We start from the raw sequence: 15718 nt of genomic DNA on the forward strand, positions 1-15718 counted from the left end.
ACTCTTGGCTGTTATTTCTGTTATGTCTTGACTCTATTTTGTTGTCCTTGAGTGCATGACTATCCTTACTATTTGGTGTTTCGCCCTAAACAGTCACAGTGCATCATATGCTATGAGTACATGTCATGTTTTGATTCTGAAATCTTAATCTACACATTAAGTTCCTCGAAACTGGACGGTACACATACTGTAATTAAGTAAACCATACTCCCCTTTATGAAAAGTGCCCTTCTTCTCCTAAAGTAGCACGGATAGAACAGAGCAGCCCAGTGTCATGCATAGGTCTGAATACAGCGGGAGGAACCCAATTATCCTGTACCTCTTTCCCATTCTATGCACATCCAAGTCAGCAGAGCATTGCATAATGTAACAGAGGAGGGGGTTGCATAATGGCATATGGAACTGGGCGCGCTGGCAAGGATGGATCATCGGCCACCGTTCTCCCGTTGTTGTAAGACTTAAAAAGTTAAACAGCGCAATCACACCCGACAACGTGTAGTGTACAGCTATAAAAAATGTCGACAAATTGTGCAATAAACCTGTTACAATTCCCTTTTTTATAATATGATAGATTGGGAGAGTGACCAATCAACGGCTGGGTGGGCGCGGTTTGTCGCAAGAATTAGCCAATCGCTAATATCCACCACCACCCCCACCCCACCCCCACCCAGAAGAACTGCCGTACTGAGGCAAGGCTGCAAGGCTTTTAAAGTTACATGTAGCTACAGTAGCTTGTCCTTAGTCCTAAATTAGTGACCTAGATTTTCACTAGAGATGCGGTTAAATGTTACGGGCGGGTGCAAAGAAGTATTTCCGTTCTCCATGTTGAAAACAGACAACAAGTCCTGTAGCTAAGTCGCCGTGTACGGGGGCGTGCAGCTTATAGCAAAAGTTTTGCAAGGCATTTGTTCAGAGTTAAAATTCACGCTAAAATAGCCAAAATGGAGATTCACGAAGGAGCAGCGGCAGCAGGCGACGGCGTCCTTGATTTTTCACGTTTGAGTTTAAACACTTTTAGTGCTGATAGTATCAGCGAAGAGAGGAAGAGGGACACCAAACAGCTCTACCTGAGCTACAACCGGCTAGCCTTGCTCCCATCGTCGGTCAGCGTTTTTTGCAACCTCGAGTTTTTGGACATCAGCAACAACGGACTGTCGATCATCTGCGAAGGCGTTACGCGGCTGACCAGGCTGAAAACACTGTTAGCCAAGAACAACCGCCTGGACGAGTTTTCGCTGCCCAAGGAGTTCGGCTCTCTGCAGCTGGAGGTGCTGAACTTTAGCGGGAACCGATTTGAGGAGATCCCACTTCAGTGTACGAAACTGGTGCGTCTGCAGTCACTTTCACTCGGCGGAAACAGACTGAAAAGCATACCTGAAGAGATAGAGAATCTAACCAGGTAGGTACTACCGCAAACTGTAATGATTAGCCAACTTAGCGCCATCATTCAAAGTCAGAAAAAGCAGCAACGAGATGTCCAGCGAAGGGTCAATGTCAGTTAACGTAACTACTCCCTTTCTAGCTAGCTAGTTTGCCATTTAACTTTATCGATAATGTTCCCCAACCACATATACAGATAAATCACAGTAACGGACTGTGTGGAGACGAAGCGGCCAGCTAATTTTCCCCTTTAGTCCATTATTACACACCTCCATTATATTAACGAGTTCAGTTAATGGTAAAACCTATCGTTTGTAGTCGCATTATTCTGTGGTTCGTGTCAATTAACTGCTAAAATAGTGTGGAACCCAAGCGCTGTTGCTATGGTTACCTGCTGTTAAGTATACCTTAGCACAATATATGAATGTGCAGCTGTTTTGATTATTGATTGATCTGTTCTGATATTGATCTGTTCTATTATTGAATTGATCCAATTTTCAAGCAGTATAATGTGACCAGCTTAAATTATTAGTTGATCATCAAATATTTTGATAATTGGTTAGTCATTTATAAATAATAATTAACCAATGTTTCCTAGTTCTGGCTACTAAATTGTGAATATTTGCTGCTTTTCTATATTACATAATAGTAAGTTGAATATCTTTCGGTTTGGGGCTGTTGGTCAAACAAAAGAAGCAATTTGAAGAGATCACCTTGAGTTTTGGGAAATTGTGTGGAACCATTTTTAGGCATCTTATAGACCAAATGACTAATCGGTTCATCAAGAGAATAATCAGCAGATTAATAATGAAAATAATTTAGAGCCTCAACTATTAGTTGGTTGAGAAAATGGAATCAACAACTATTGTGATAATTCATCATTTTGGTCAATTTTCGAACAATTTTTCGATATTTTTGATATTTTACAGAAAGGGCCATTAAATGAGAAAATATTCGACACATCAGTCGATAATGCAAATAATTGATAGTTGCAAAATAGTTGAATAAATTCTGATGGGCATCTTTAATAAATGTCTAACCAAATAATTAAAAAAATTGAGAAAATGATCTTCAGCCTAATAAGCTGTGAAAATAGTTTTTAGTTGCAATGCTACATCAGGTCCATTAACTACAATGTATTTGGAGTCCTATTAAGTCAATGGCAAGGTGCCTTTTCTGAGCATACCGTCATTCTGTGTTACTTCTCAAACCATGTGGGTCCGTAGCCAACCATCAACAGCAAAGTTCTTTTCCTGAAATTCAAAATGTTTGGTTCTGTCTTGGTTTGCATTTGCCAGAGTGAGCTTTTATCTGTTGCAGTTGTTATCTGTATCCTGCATCAGGTTTATAGAGATTTTTATCAGTTGTGTCATAGAAAGTAATGTAAACCCTCTTTAATCACAAACTGCTGTCTCAATTGAGTCAGCGGAGCTTACCCACCTATTTAATCTGGCGAGAATCTTTCATTAAAGTGTCTATATTATCCATAATAGTCACCCTTAATTAATTATTAGTTAATGGTACTTAACCACTTATTGGTTTAATGCTATTTACTTTACCAAGACTTTTATGTCTGAGTCTCTGAGACGTGTTAATTTCCAGTCAGTTTATATACTGTTAAGATGATGATTCATAGTGTCTGCAGGATAACGGTGTACTTAGATTGCTCCACTTACTATCTGGGAGTGGTTTTAGAGATATACAAACTCACAGTACTTACTAATGGAAGGAACGTAGTACTGAAACAAATTCATTATTATAGTAAAACATATTCAAAGTGAGTGAACAAAACATTGCAGCAATTAAAGGCAGAGAAACCTCTACAATTACCTGTGGCCACACTGGCGAAGGAAAAAAAAATTCAAAGTAGGGAGAAAACACGAGTCGTGATTAAACAGAGAAAAAATACCACGCAATAACAGATTAATTACTGTTTTTGCCAGTGGAGTCTGTGGCTCTTTGAACAGAGCAATATAACAGGTGTTTCTGGTTAAGCAAAAGTATCGCAGTCTTTTACTCATCGGTGAAGAAACAAGCACTTTTAGTGGATTTACTTTGATGCGGACAAATGCACCATTTGATTACTTTGCAGCAGCTGTTTAGCAGTTGTTGGGTATACTGTTCTTGCTTAGTAGTAGACTGATTTCAAAGATTTTTTTTGTCCCTATCAATCATTTACACCCAAAAACATGGGAAAAGAAGGCACAGGTTAAAAAATCCCAGAGTTATCCTTTAAGTACAAATATAAGACATAAACATAATTAATTTGCATAAGTATTCATTCACCCTCAAGCCAGTACTTAGTATTGTTTATGTACCTCTAGCAACATTCACAGTCTTGAGTTTATGTGGATAGGTCTGTAGCAGCCTTTCACACCTAGACAAAGCAGTGTTCCCCCATTCCTCTTTGCAAAACTGGTCAGATCATATCAAGTTGCATGGCAACTGAGTCAACAGCAGACTAAGAATAATGGGCTTTATTGTGAAAAGCCTGCCTTGGTCCTCTCTCTGGTTATGTGGTGTTTAGAATCATAGCATTTAGTAAAGACAGCCGAAAAGTTTCACTCTGGTCTCATCAGGCCTACGAATTTTGTTCTGCTTTGTTTCAGAGGCTCAGAAATAACTAACAAAGATGTTAGTTTTTTTTAAATTAACAGTTCCTTTCCCTTTGCCACTCTGTTTTAAAGCTGCAACTGCTGAAGGCAGCAGTTTTTGACTAACCAGGCACAGATGTATTTAATTAATTGTCATGCTTTGATTACACACAGGTGATCCTCGTTTCACCTATTAAACATCTTGCACAAACAATACACCTTATTCTCGGAAGACATTTTGACATGTCACATTAAGAAAAGCACATGTGTAAATAATAAAATAAATGATTGGTGAATTCCATTTTAGCTGCTTCAGTTTCAGGGTCCTGGCATTGTGTGTGCTCAATCACTCTCACGCTCTCATGGCTTAATGGTCCACTTGAATAGAACAGAGCCATTGTTAATGTTACTAACACCTTTGCTTTTCCTATTATGAAAAGTCAAAACAGCTGCTGTGATAAAGGCCTATTTGCGTGTAATTTTGATATATTTCTAGAGACTGTTTACACTTTGACATTCACAAGTTATTCCTCTTGGTCCTTGTTTGGACGGTAAAAAGTCCAACCATGTCTAACACCAAATTGATATAATATAACCCCTGTCTCGATGTATCTAGACAATAAACCTTGACCTGGTGTTTTTTTTTTTTTTTTTCTTTTCGGATGAAAAAAGGCTACAATTTTTCTTATTGTGAAAATTGTTAGATTTGTAGATTGTCCTTGATACACTCCGTAACCAACCATTCGTAATCTCTGGTGGCTGATTTGTGTCACTGTGTCGGTGAGAGCATTGAGCGGACCCTGAATGTCTCTGTTCCTATCAGAGAGGGGCTTGCTCAGTGCTCAGCCACCAAGGACAGCATAATGGCTTCCTGTCTCGCAGTCGCTGTGTCATCAGTTCCAGCAGGCAGATGGCCTGATAGCTTACTTTTGCTGACCAGCCATCCATTGCACTCTCCCTGTCTCTGTGGTTTGCTCCCTATTGCCCTTGTGTGTAATTCATACCTCCATTAACCTAGCAGGGACCTTTTGTTGTCTTAATACAACAAACATGAGCATATCAATTTTGCTGTCCACTCAAAATTTAATGCAGGCCATCACATAAATAGTCCCGTTTATCTTAAAATTCATTTCATGAATTGTCTTTGTACACTTTCCTATGAGTGGGTGATGCATAAATGCATTTATAATACAAGAAACATCCTGAGGATCTGAGATAATTTTGGACATCTTGTCACGTCTGCTCACCACTGTCTTTTTGAGTTTTTATAAATGTAGACACATCGAAAGACAAGCACAAACACATGAACTCTTAAGCATGAAACCATGCATCGTGAGCTCCCCCTTGTGGTATGCATTAAGTCTTAATTAGGTGTCACGCCGCTTTGTTGGCCAGAGCAAACTACACTGACAGTGCAGCAAATTTAAGTACAAACTACAGATGTTGAAGCTTAACCTCTAAAAACCATGCATTCGTAAATTTTGAACACAGCTTGTTGTCTAAGACAACATAAGGGTACTAAGACAACAGCACAGTACTGTTTTCTATGTCTGGGCTGTGACTCTTTAATTTTTATGGGAGATTATGAGAGAGTCACAAAGATGTTACTGTTAATACAAAATAAATGTTAAGTTGTCTTTCTTCCAACTTGTAGTGTAAATTAAAAATAAGTTTTCAGTATCTTGGTGTCTGTTTAAACTTCTTTACAGCCAAATCAGTAGTAGTAGTAGAAGCAGGGGTGGCAGTAACGTGTTACATTTACTCTACTTTCTTTGTGCACTTGTACTTTTTAGGGTGTTTCTAAAAATGAGCAATTTCACTTGTGTTTTTTTTTTGACTCGAGTATTTTACTTCACTGCATTTAAAGTCAAAATCGTTACATAGTAAAAACAAAAGTCGCATGATGAAATTAGATTAACCCCGTGAGAGCACAACAAATGAAATGAATAAGCTGCTGGTGAGTCTGCAGCATCACGGTCTTTGGCCACTGGAGGACAGAGCTCCGTGTTCAGAGAAGAGCCGCTCTCAGCTCGTGGTCTACATACATGTTCTAAATGTTTACGTTCACTGACCGAGGGTCAGCAGGTGCAACTGGTGCATTCGCACCTTGGCCAGGTCTGACTGTGCAATAAAATTAAGGATGGTGTCTTTATACAGCCAAATTTAAGATTAGAACTACCTTGGCATAGATATATATAAAAAAAAAAAGAAAAAAAAGAAAAGATTGCATCATGCCTTGATTAATCATTGATTTAATGCAACATACGGCGACCACAGCAGGTGTCCCAAATCAAACACACCTGCCATGTTGCGTGACCAACAGGTGCATGGTGTTAGCAATGTTTGCAGTGCTAAAATAGTGGATACTTCATCTGTGACTTCTACATTCACTTCTACCATCAGTGAGGTGCACACCACCGTACTGCTTTTTTTGATAATCCCTGTTGTGACTGGTAATTTTGTCCAGCCCATCAATGTGGGTAGGACAAATAAAAGAAACACCTCTCTGGATGATGCAATACAGCTCAACAGCACCACACACCACATCCTCCAAAATGATCAGACAGTTGATTCAACAGCTCATTAAAACAATTTTAATAAAAACATTCATATGAATATTATAACCTTCATGAAAGTTTATTGGTTGCTTTCAGTGTAGTTCTCACCTGGAAACGGTGTATATGCATTGAAATACCAATTTCAAGATTTTTTTTAATTTAATAGTTTTATCTTATTATTATTATTATCACTGTATAACATTTTCCCCCCTTTCCCCTTCCCTTCTAAAAATGTAACGCAGTAACGTTTATTCAGAGTACATTTAAACTGACCTATTTGTACTTTTATCAGAGTATATTTTTGCACAAGTAATTTTACTTCTACGTGAGTAAAATTTCTTTTAAGTAACAGTACTTGACCCCTGAGTAGAACTTCAGTCAAAAAAAGTTGATTAATCATATGTATCCACACATTTTGTATTTAGGAGGAAAATAAACACATAAATAGCATTAAAAATCACTGTGAATCACTAGCAACTACCGGCTACTTTATGCTGATTGCACAGGACATAGCTCCCACCATCCTGAGGCAGCCGGGCCACTGAACACCGCATCCTGCGATTGAGTCTTTTAAAAATAGTCAGCAAGCAAGCAGCAAAGCTGAACTAAAAGTAATGGATAAATGGTTGAAATGTCCAACATCTGTCACTCCGATAGGAAGTGGTACAGATGCAAACTTAACCAACCCTCTGAAAAAAGTAAAAAAAAGAGACCAAACCTAAACATCAACAATTCTAGTATCAATATGTTTTGTATGTAAAAACATATTGTAACAATACCTACTTTACATAATTACTAGTGTAAAATCAAACAGTTTAAATTAATTTAAATGCACGCATTTGGAACAGTGTGGGTATACGGGGTACACCTGACAAAAAAAGTTGGGAACCCCTGATGAAGAGCGTTTAGAACCAAAACAAACTTAAATATTGTATGAAAATTGCCGTTAAATTGGACTTTGGGATATTTATTCAGTAGTTTTTAAACACACTTGCTGATTAAGAATGAACCCTTTCTCTGTCTCTTTTTTTTGTCAGTCTGGAGCTGTTGTATCTGGGTGGAAACCTAATATCAGCCATTCCTCCTGAAGTGGCTAACCTGCCCTACCTCAGCTATCTGGTCCTATGTGACAACCGCATCCAAAGTGTCCCCCCTCAGCTTACCAGGTGACTGCAGCCCTCCACCACTGTTCTACCAGTCTAAGATGCAGTATATGATATCCTCAGAGATTATATAAAAGCTAGAATTGTACGTGCTATTGCCCTCTCTGTCTCACTTTAGGCTCCACTCTCTGCGATCTTTAAGTCTCCACAACAACTTGCTCACTTACCTGCCGAGAGAGATCCTCAGCCTGGTACACCTGCAGGAGCTCAGCCTCCGAGGAAACCCACTGGTGGTGCGCTTTGTTAAGGAGATGACCTACGACCCCCCTTCACTGCTAGAGTTGGCAGGACGTACCATTAAGAGCCGAAATATTCCCTACTCTCCCTGTGACCTGCCCTCAAATTTGCTGCGCTACCTTGACCTGGCCAGCAAATGCCCCAACCCCAAGTGTGCCGGTAAGACAATGTGTTTGAGAAAAATGCAGATTTATGTTGAAAGGTTATAATATATGAAATGTATATCAGGAATTGACATTATTTAACTGCAGCTCTGCCATTTTCCACCAATATTTGATAACTGTTAGGGACCTGAAGAAGTAAAAATATGTAGTTATTAACAAGGAAAAGATTGGAGGAAAATCTGTTTAAAAAAAATAATTAAACCAATAAATAAAGACACATAACTTTGTAAATCATAAATGTACCTTTTTCTTTTTTCATCGTCTGGTAATGATGTGGCAACAACTCAGTTTTATCTTATGACCTCTTGTGGGGGTCCTGATCCCCAGGTTGGGAACCACTGTGAAAACATATCCCATACATTTCTTTCCCTTCACTGTTTCCTGCCTGGTTCTATGGTCTGACTTTGTGATGGTGATTTAATGATTTAATAATTTTATATAATGATGATGTATACATCTGTCACACAACAGAACAATATAAGTCACTGACCTGCCACTTGAACCTGGCTTGGTTTTTCACTCTTGACTTTTTCCAGGCGTCTACTTTGATTCATGTGTGCGCCAGATCAAATTTGTGGACTTCTGTGGGAAGTACCGGCTGCCCCTCATGCACTACCTGTGCTCTCCAGAGTGTACCTCTCCCTGCAGTTCCAACCCCCAGAGCGATGCCGAGTCGGAGGACGAGAGCAGCGTGCCCGCTGACCGCCTGCAGAGGGTGCTTCTGGGATAGTACGACATGGAGGAACCTCTGACCTGCCCCAGTCTTGTCAGTCCGTCGCTGTGTTGAGCATTTATACAGACATGAACTTGGCTGGCAGACTTTGCTACACATAAACACACATACACAATTTTACACACACATTCATAATTTTACATAGAGCCACTTAAAAACACAGAATGTGGATTGTAAAGAAATGTTTTCGCTCTCATCACATGTGACTCCACATAACATGAGGAAAGGAATTATTTCCCATGCAGCCGTGTAAATCCACAGGCTGTCAGTCATGACTCCATCAAAGTGCTGGTCTCATGGTGGATCATAGGAGGGCACTCAAACTCTTGTTTGTACTGCGAACATTGAAGGGGCATACTTTATCTTTAATACTGCACATGGTGCTTTTTTGTAACTACAGCACGTCATTCTGTATATTCTGAGAGTTTGGATATGAACAGAGTGTTTTTTTTCCAACTACTGGAAACACACGGCAAGCTTTCATCTGCAGTCCTTTTACCAAGGGAGCATCACAGCTGCTATGCTAACTGAGAAAAAAAGTCTGGGATTTTTCAATATGTCAACAGAAACAATAACATTCATTTTATACTACAATACTCTAAATTGAATGAGTACAATTTGTGACACTTCCTTATTTACACTTTACTACCTTATAAACACTGGTTTAGTTAGGCTGTCCCACGCAATATTAAAAAACCAAGGTTTGTCCATATTTGTCAGCACAGTGGTCATTTCACACCAGCCTTGACAAATTTTGCCATGTTGGCATAGTTGTTATGAATTAACCCAGAATAAGGGTTATGTGCGTATGTGGAAGATTGCTTTTCCAGGCTTACTCACAGGAAGTGGATGTGGGGTGGACCAGGGAAAACCATTTCATTCTGTTGGCACAGAAACAATAGCTATTCAGCAAAACACAGTGGCACCCTCCATGTTTATGTTCAGGGCTGTCGCTTTTCTCTGGCCATAACTATATAGATGTGAGCGATTTGGAGCCTACAATCAGAGAATCATTTTTGAGGCAGAAACGCGACTTCATTTCTAAACAGAGATGATGGTGTTTCTGTCCCTGGTTACATCACCGCTTCGTCTTTCAGCTTGTGTGGAAGGCTGGGAGGTTTTACCCTCCCAGCCAGTTTGTGTTGATTACGGAGGAGGAAAAACTTCCTCACATTAGACCTTTTAGTGTTTAGAGAACAGAGGAGCGCTCCTCTATGTTACAGTAGAATCTATACGCGAGCATTTAAGTGCCTTACTAATGGTGACTTCTAACACAGTGAAACAGAGTCTGAAGAAATGTGATTCATGCACCCTGAAATGTGACAAAATTAACATTCTTGATTATAAAGTCCTTTATAAGTGATTTTGTACTCATCAGCCTAGCAATAATAGAGAAAAAGTAACCTTTTAATACCAAAATGAAATGCTTTTATACAATTCCCTTTCCAAATGTTAAACAAATATTTAAATGACCTGCAGAATAGTTGGCACTTAAACAGAAAATATATTGATATATATTAATTGTAAGTACTTTTACCCAATTCAGATAATGTATGTAGACTGTACAGTTTATATAACATTAATAAAGACTGATTGTAATACCTTTAAAATGTCGGTATTGTTGTGTGATTCAATTTAAGCCAAATGTGAGTGTTGATATCTGGAACAACAGCTTGGAGAATCATTTTTATTATTATTTATTATTATATGTACAGTACAATGTGTTTGGTTTTTTGTTGTTGTTGTTGTTTTCACACAGGAGATGCACAACAACTATTGGAGAGTTTGAAGTATGTGTTTTTGTGTGTGTGTTTTACATGAACCAGTCCAACCATTTTGTAGTTTGAATGTGTCCAGTTTGCATTTGCATATGAAGGTAAGTTCATTTTCGAGGCTGAATACTGAGAGGCCTTTTCTGTAACCCAGAACCAAGAAATGCCAGGGCGAGTGCATTCTGCCTTGCACAATCTGCTAATCCTTTAACGTCACCTGCCAAGTGCCACTAACTACTTTGTTTCTCGTCTCTCGTCTATTTTTTCACACTCTCTGTTCCTATCTCAGGGCCTCACTCGGTTTCTTTTCACCTCACTGTTTCTTTCAGTCTGGCTGGCAAGAACGATGCTTTGAGTTTCACATAATTTGTTTATTTTGAATGGTCTTAGATCAGGTCACAGCTGGGTTCCTGTGTTTTTGCAGTGTGTCTCCTCTCCCTCATTTTCACTCTCTTTCAAACACGTACACACAGGACCCCTGTAGCAACAGCAGGCACCTAGGAAACACTCCCAGCATGTTGTGTGGATGTGTAGCTTATGTTACACCTAAGGTTTGTGCACACATAAGCATGCACGCACACGGCATGCTTTCTTAGACGAGGATGCTGTGGCAGATGCAACCTGAGATGCAACTCTGATGCAACCACTATGCACTGGAAGAAAAGTGACTGGCAGATGAGGAGAGTAGCTATCACAGGCACTCAGAAGTCAAATCGGCTACAGTGGAGGTTCCTCTGAGTCACAAAAAAGAAGATAAGTCTTGAATTTGAGCCTTCAAAACCAGGATTTGAAAATGGAATGGTGTCAGTGAAGGAAGATGCCGTCTGTTTTAGTCATCTGCAGCTCTGCAAGGTAAATGTGTCTCTGTGTGGTTATGTAGCTCATACGTGTAGTTGTCATATTTGTTTTATCTGCCTTTTAAATCCATGTAAAAAGTATTTTGGGTGTTGAATTTCATCAGGGCACCAGTCTCTTTACCTTCACAGTAACTGTTAACAATACATACAGTGTTGTAGGTTATCAGTGGATCAAAGAGCCACATGAGGGCTTTTTTGATACCCTAAGCCTCTTATCACCCTCAGTCAGAGACCTACCAGCCCAAATCAGCTCTCAGTATAGCCAGTGTGCATTAACATGCATCCCAGACCTCACACACGAGAAGTTTCAAATTTACACTGAGCTGAGCCTTCGCACACGACAGCCACACACTGCACCCTCACCCTCACAACAATCAAACCTTGTCTTTACACTGCTAATCCTGCACGGAGAGAGTCTGGTTGCAGCCCACTGCAGGGGAGGCGGCGGAGATGGAGGTGGAGGTGCTTAGAGGGGAAAGGGAAGAAGTGGTGGGCGAATAACCATCCGCTGTAGTGTAACCATGTTTGATTGCCATAGTGAATAACTTACCTAGGATGCTTTCCCTTTCCACTGCTATGTCACAGTCAATCTTGGTTAAACTACTACTGAAAGCTTTGGAAAACACAAGAAAGTTGACTTAAAGTTAGTGTTTTTGTCAAACTACTGTTGAAAGTTCCATAAAAAAAGCTAAAAAGAACTTTCTCATTACAACTCATAATTATACTTTTTACAGTTTGAAGAATTCAAATGCTTAATGTCACATTATTAGTAATAACTACTATTGCAACCTCAATAAAACATTGATTGTTGTTATTCTGTACATCATGGTAAGTAAAACTCATTTATGGAGTCACCTATCACATTATCTGGCAGTTATTGCATCATCAGTTGCTTTGCTGCTTTTCAGCGCTTAAACTAGAAAATCATTTTTGAAAATAGAGGGAAGAGGCTGATGCTTTGATGCTACATTTATTATAATCGCCGCCTTCAGTAGAGACACCATGACTGGAGCCTGCTGGGGAGCTTTGATCCAGCGCAGCTAATCTAGGTCCATGGCAACACGGCAGGAGGAGCTGCAGTGTTCCATGGAAGGGATTTGTCTCTGGGTATGCTAGTGGGCAAAACTGGGCATGTCACAAGGGGAGCGTCCAGGCTCTGGCAGTGGACAGTGCTGGGCGGGAAGGGGACGGAGACGCTGCACCCACAGAACAATGCATTTCCACCCACACAGAACAGTCTACAGAACGGTGGGACTCTTGGGCACTGTGGTCAGGTGTAGAGTCGCCGCTGCAGATGCCTCCATGTCAGGAAACAGCGGTGCTGCCTGTCGGGATCGGTTCAACAGGAAATGGTGTGTCACTGGGTTAAAAATTTGTTTTTTTTGCTTGTTTTTTATTTTGTTTGGTGGACTTCCAGCTGATACGTGCTAGAGCAATATGATAGTTCTGAAAAAGATGGACACCTTTAGTGACACCTGTATTTGTTAATTATAACATCTTAATGTTAGAGCTGATCCCTGGTAACCTCAGTAAAATGATGTGTCCTGTTTCACCCAGTTCACTCCTCTTTGACTCCTGCTTTTTGAGTAACAGCCCCGTGTACCCAGATAAAATATTCAAGCTCACAGTAATCTGAGCATTGGTGCGGTCCACCTGCTGCTGATACAGTCTATCTTGAACCTGATCTTGAAAGAAACCTGAGAGTGATTGCCACGCTTTGGGTGAAACAGAGCTGGCAACAGTGAATCAGTCCTTGAATGGGATGCTAAGCTGGAGTCATTTGATCTCAACACACAAGTCAAAATGGACTACTGTCCCACATTCTGCTGGAGTTCACTATTTCTTTGCCTCAGAGCTTTTTTATCTCTGATATGTTCACAGATGATTAGCTCAGTATGGTTATTGCTTCTTGGTGGCCTTTACCCTCATAACATGATTGTAATATACAGAGTTTCCATTAGGAAATGATCCTATCAGTTAAAAGAGATAGATAACATAAGATCCTGTTGTCACTAATGAACACCTAATTGCTTTTTATTTTAATTTTATTTTCCGCTTTCTGCTGTAGGTTCTCACTAAGCATATTCCAATGATAACTTTACTTGTAGACAACAGGAAACACCCAGAATTTTCAGACATGTTTTCATGCGACCACTGACAAAACTAGCATCAATATCCATGTTTTGTATCAGAGTTTAACGCCAGTGTTCTTAGTTATCAATACACATAGTGAAATGTGCCAAACGTTGGGTAAGCATTTGGAAGCCCAGTACTGTGCAAAATAAAGTCCATCCATCCTGATAGAAGGCATTAGTGCTGGTTTCACCTGGTTCCCCTTTTCCCCTTCGTGGACATTAAAGTTAAGCTGAAGTTGAAATTAAAAAAATAATGCTTATCATAGTGTTTCAATAATTTTGTGTTTAAGCCCCAAGAGAAACTGCAGCAGCCCAAAGTTTTTTCAAAACCGAGACCAGAATGTGATATAGACTATTCTCAATGAGAGAAACCAACATTTTATTATGTTTTAACATGGAAAATCAGTGAACCTATACCACATCCGGGAGAAAGAAAAGTGTGTGTGTGTGTGTGTGTGTGTGTGTGTGTGTGTGTGTGTGTGTGTGTGTGTATGCCTGTGTGACTGAATAAGAAGTTGATGAGTGCATGAATGAATATCCGCATATTTTACTCTTCTTTAATAATCTCTGTATGTTTCTCTCCCCACATATAGCTGTCAGTAGTGGTGACACTCCCTCATCAGGAATCACCCTGTGTGTAGGCTCACACTGTAAATCTCTGTGACGTCTTAATAACACCTTCATGCCTCTTATTGCTGGCGGAACAAATGCAGAAATGTCTCTGCTGGCTCTACTGCATTTAGAGAGAAACTCCTTGTATCTTTTGATGTGAAAGACCAGCCTGCAGAACTACAACCCTGGTCAAAATTAATGCCACCCCTGAATTTCATGTAAATAACTCAGAATATCTACAGAAATCAATGCAAATGAACCAGTTTTGTATAACCAGAATTTTTTTTTAAAATGGCTTATGTTACTGAACAAAAGAAAAAACAAAACTTGCATAATGCTGAAAAGATACAAACACACAATGTACCCCGGACACAATTATTGGCTGAATTTAAATTAGTCCCTCAAACAAAATAAAAAACAAATAAGACTCACCTGTGCTGAATTTTCAGTGTTCACATGACCTCAATTAAACAATGAACAATGGTTTTACTATATAAAAAGGGGCTGATTGTTTCCAGTTTTTTTTTTTCACAATGGCAGAGACAGAGCTGTCTGAGAGCATCAGAAATGCTATTATCAAAAAACACAACAATTCCAATGGCTACATGGCAATCGCCAAAGATCTTGAAACCCCTGTTTCAACTATTCGTAATGTTATCAAGAAGTTTCACAGTCATAAAACTGATAAGAGGCTTCCAGGACGTGGTGCTAAAAAGAAGTTCAATGAGAGAAGTCTGTGAAGGTTGAAGCAGATTGTGGAAAAAACACCACGCAAGACATCTAATGAGCTTCAGGCTGACCTGGAGCAATGGAGGGCTGCTTTCAGCCCATAACATACACCGCAGACTAAACCAAGTAAGGCTGCATGGATGGAGGACACCACTATTGAGAGAAAGACAAAAAAGGCAAGACTAATGTTTGAAAAAACTGTCATAGATAAGCCACAGTCTTTCTAATGTTGTATGGACAGATGAAATTGAAGTAGAACTCTTTGGGAATCCAGTGCATCAGTTTGTTTACAGGCGACGAAATGAAGCCCATAAGGAAAAGAACACCCTACCTACAGTAAAACATGGTGGAGGTTCTGTCATGCTGTGGGGCTGCTTTGCTGCCTCTGGTAGCGGAAGCATTGAATGTATCAAAGGAACGATGAAATCAGAAGATTACCGAGGCATTTTAGGGTGAAATGTGTTACCCAGTGTCAGGAAACTAGGTTTGAGGCGAAGCTGTTGGGTCTTTCATCAGGACAACGACCCAAAGCACACATCGAGCAGCACAAAAGAATGGTTGAAAAGGAAAAGATGGACTGTTTTAAACTGTCCAGCAATGAGTCCTGACCTGAATCCCATTGAAAACCTTTGGAGAGAGTTGAAACCTGCCATTGCACAAAGGACTCCTGAAAACGTAAGAGCTAGAACGCATAGCAGTGGGAGAGTGGCAGAAACTACCAGCAGAGAGGAGCAAGAAGCTTCTAGACGGCTACAAGACACGTTTAGAGGCTGCCATTGTTGCT

At 39.9% G+C, this 15718-nt stretch overlaps 1 protein-coding gene across 1 annotated transcript; it reads left to right on the forward strand.

Moving 5' to 3' along the window:
• The first annotated feature begins 672 nt into the window (after positions 1–672).
• On the forward strand, positions 673–10424 carry LOC120801949 (leucine-rich repeat-containing protein 58-like). The gene is made up of 4 exons (XM_040149317.1): positions 673–1399; positions 7570–7698; positions 7814–8091; positions 8633–10424. The coding sequence occupies exons 1-4, from the start codon at positions 942–944 to the stop codon at positions 8824–8826; spliced, it is 1059 nt and encodes a 352-aa protein (XP_040005251.1). The 5' UTR covers positions 673–941; the 3' UTR covers positions 8827–10424.
• Positions 10425–15718: the final 5294 nt, after the last annotated feature.

The sequence above is a fragment of the Xiphias gladius genome, chromosome 16 (genome assembly GCF_016859285.1).
Source record: "Xiphias gladius isolate SHS-SW01 ecotype Sanya breed wild chromosome 16, ASM1685928v1, whole genome shotgun sequence".
NCBI lineage: Eukaryota > Metazoa > Chordata > Actinopteri > Istiophoriformes > Xiphiidae > Xiphias > Xiphias gladius.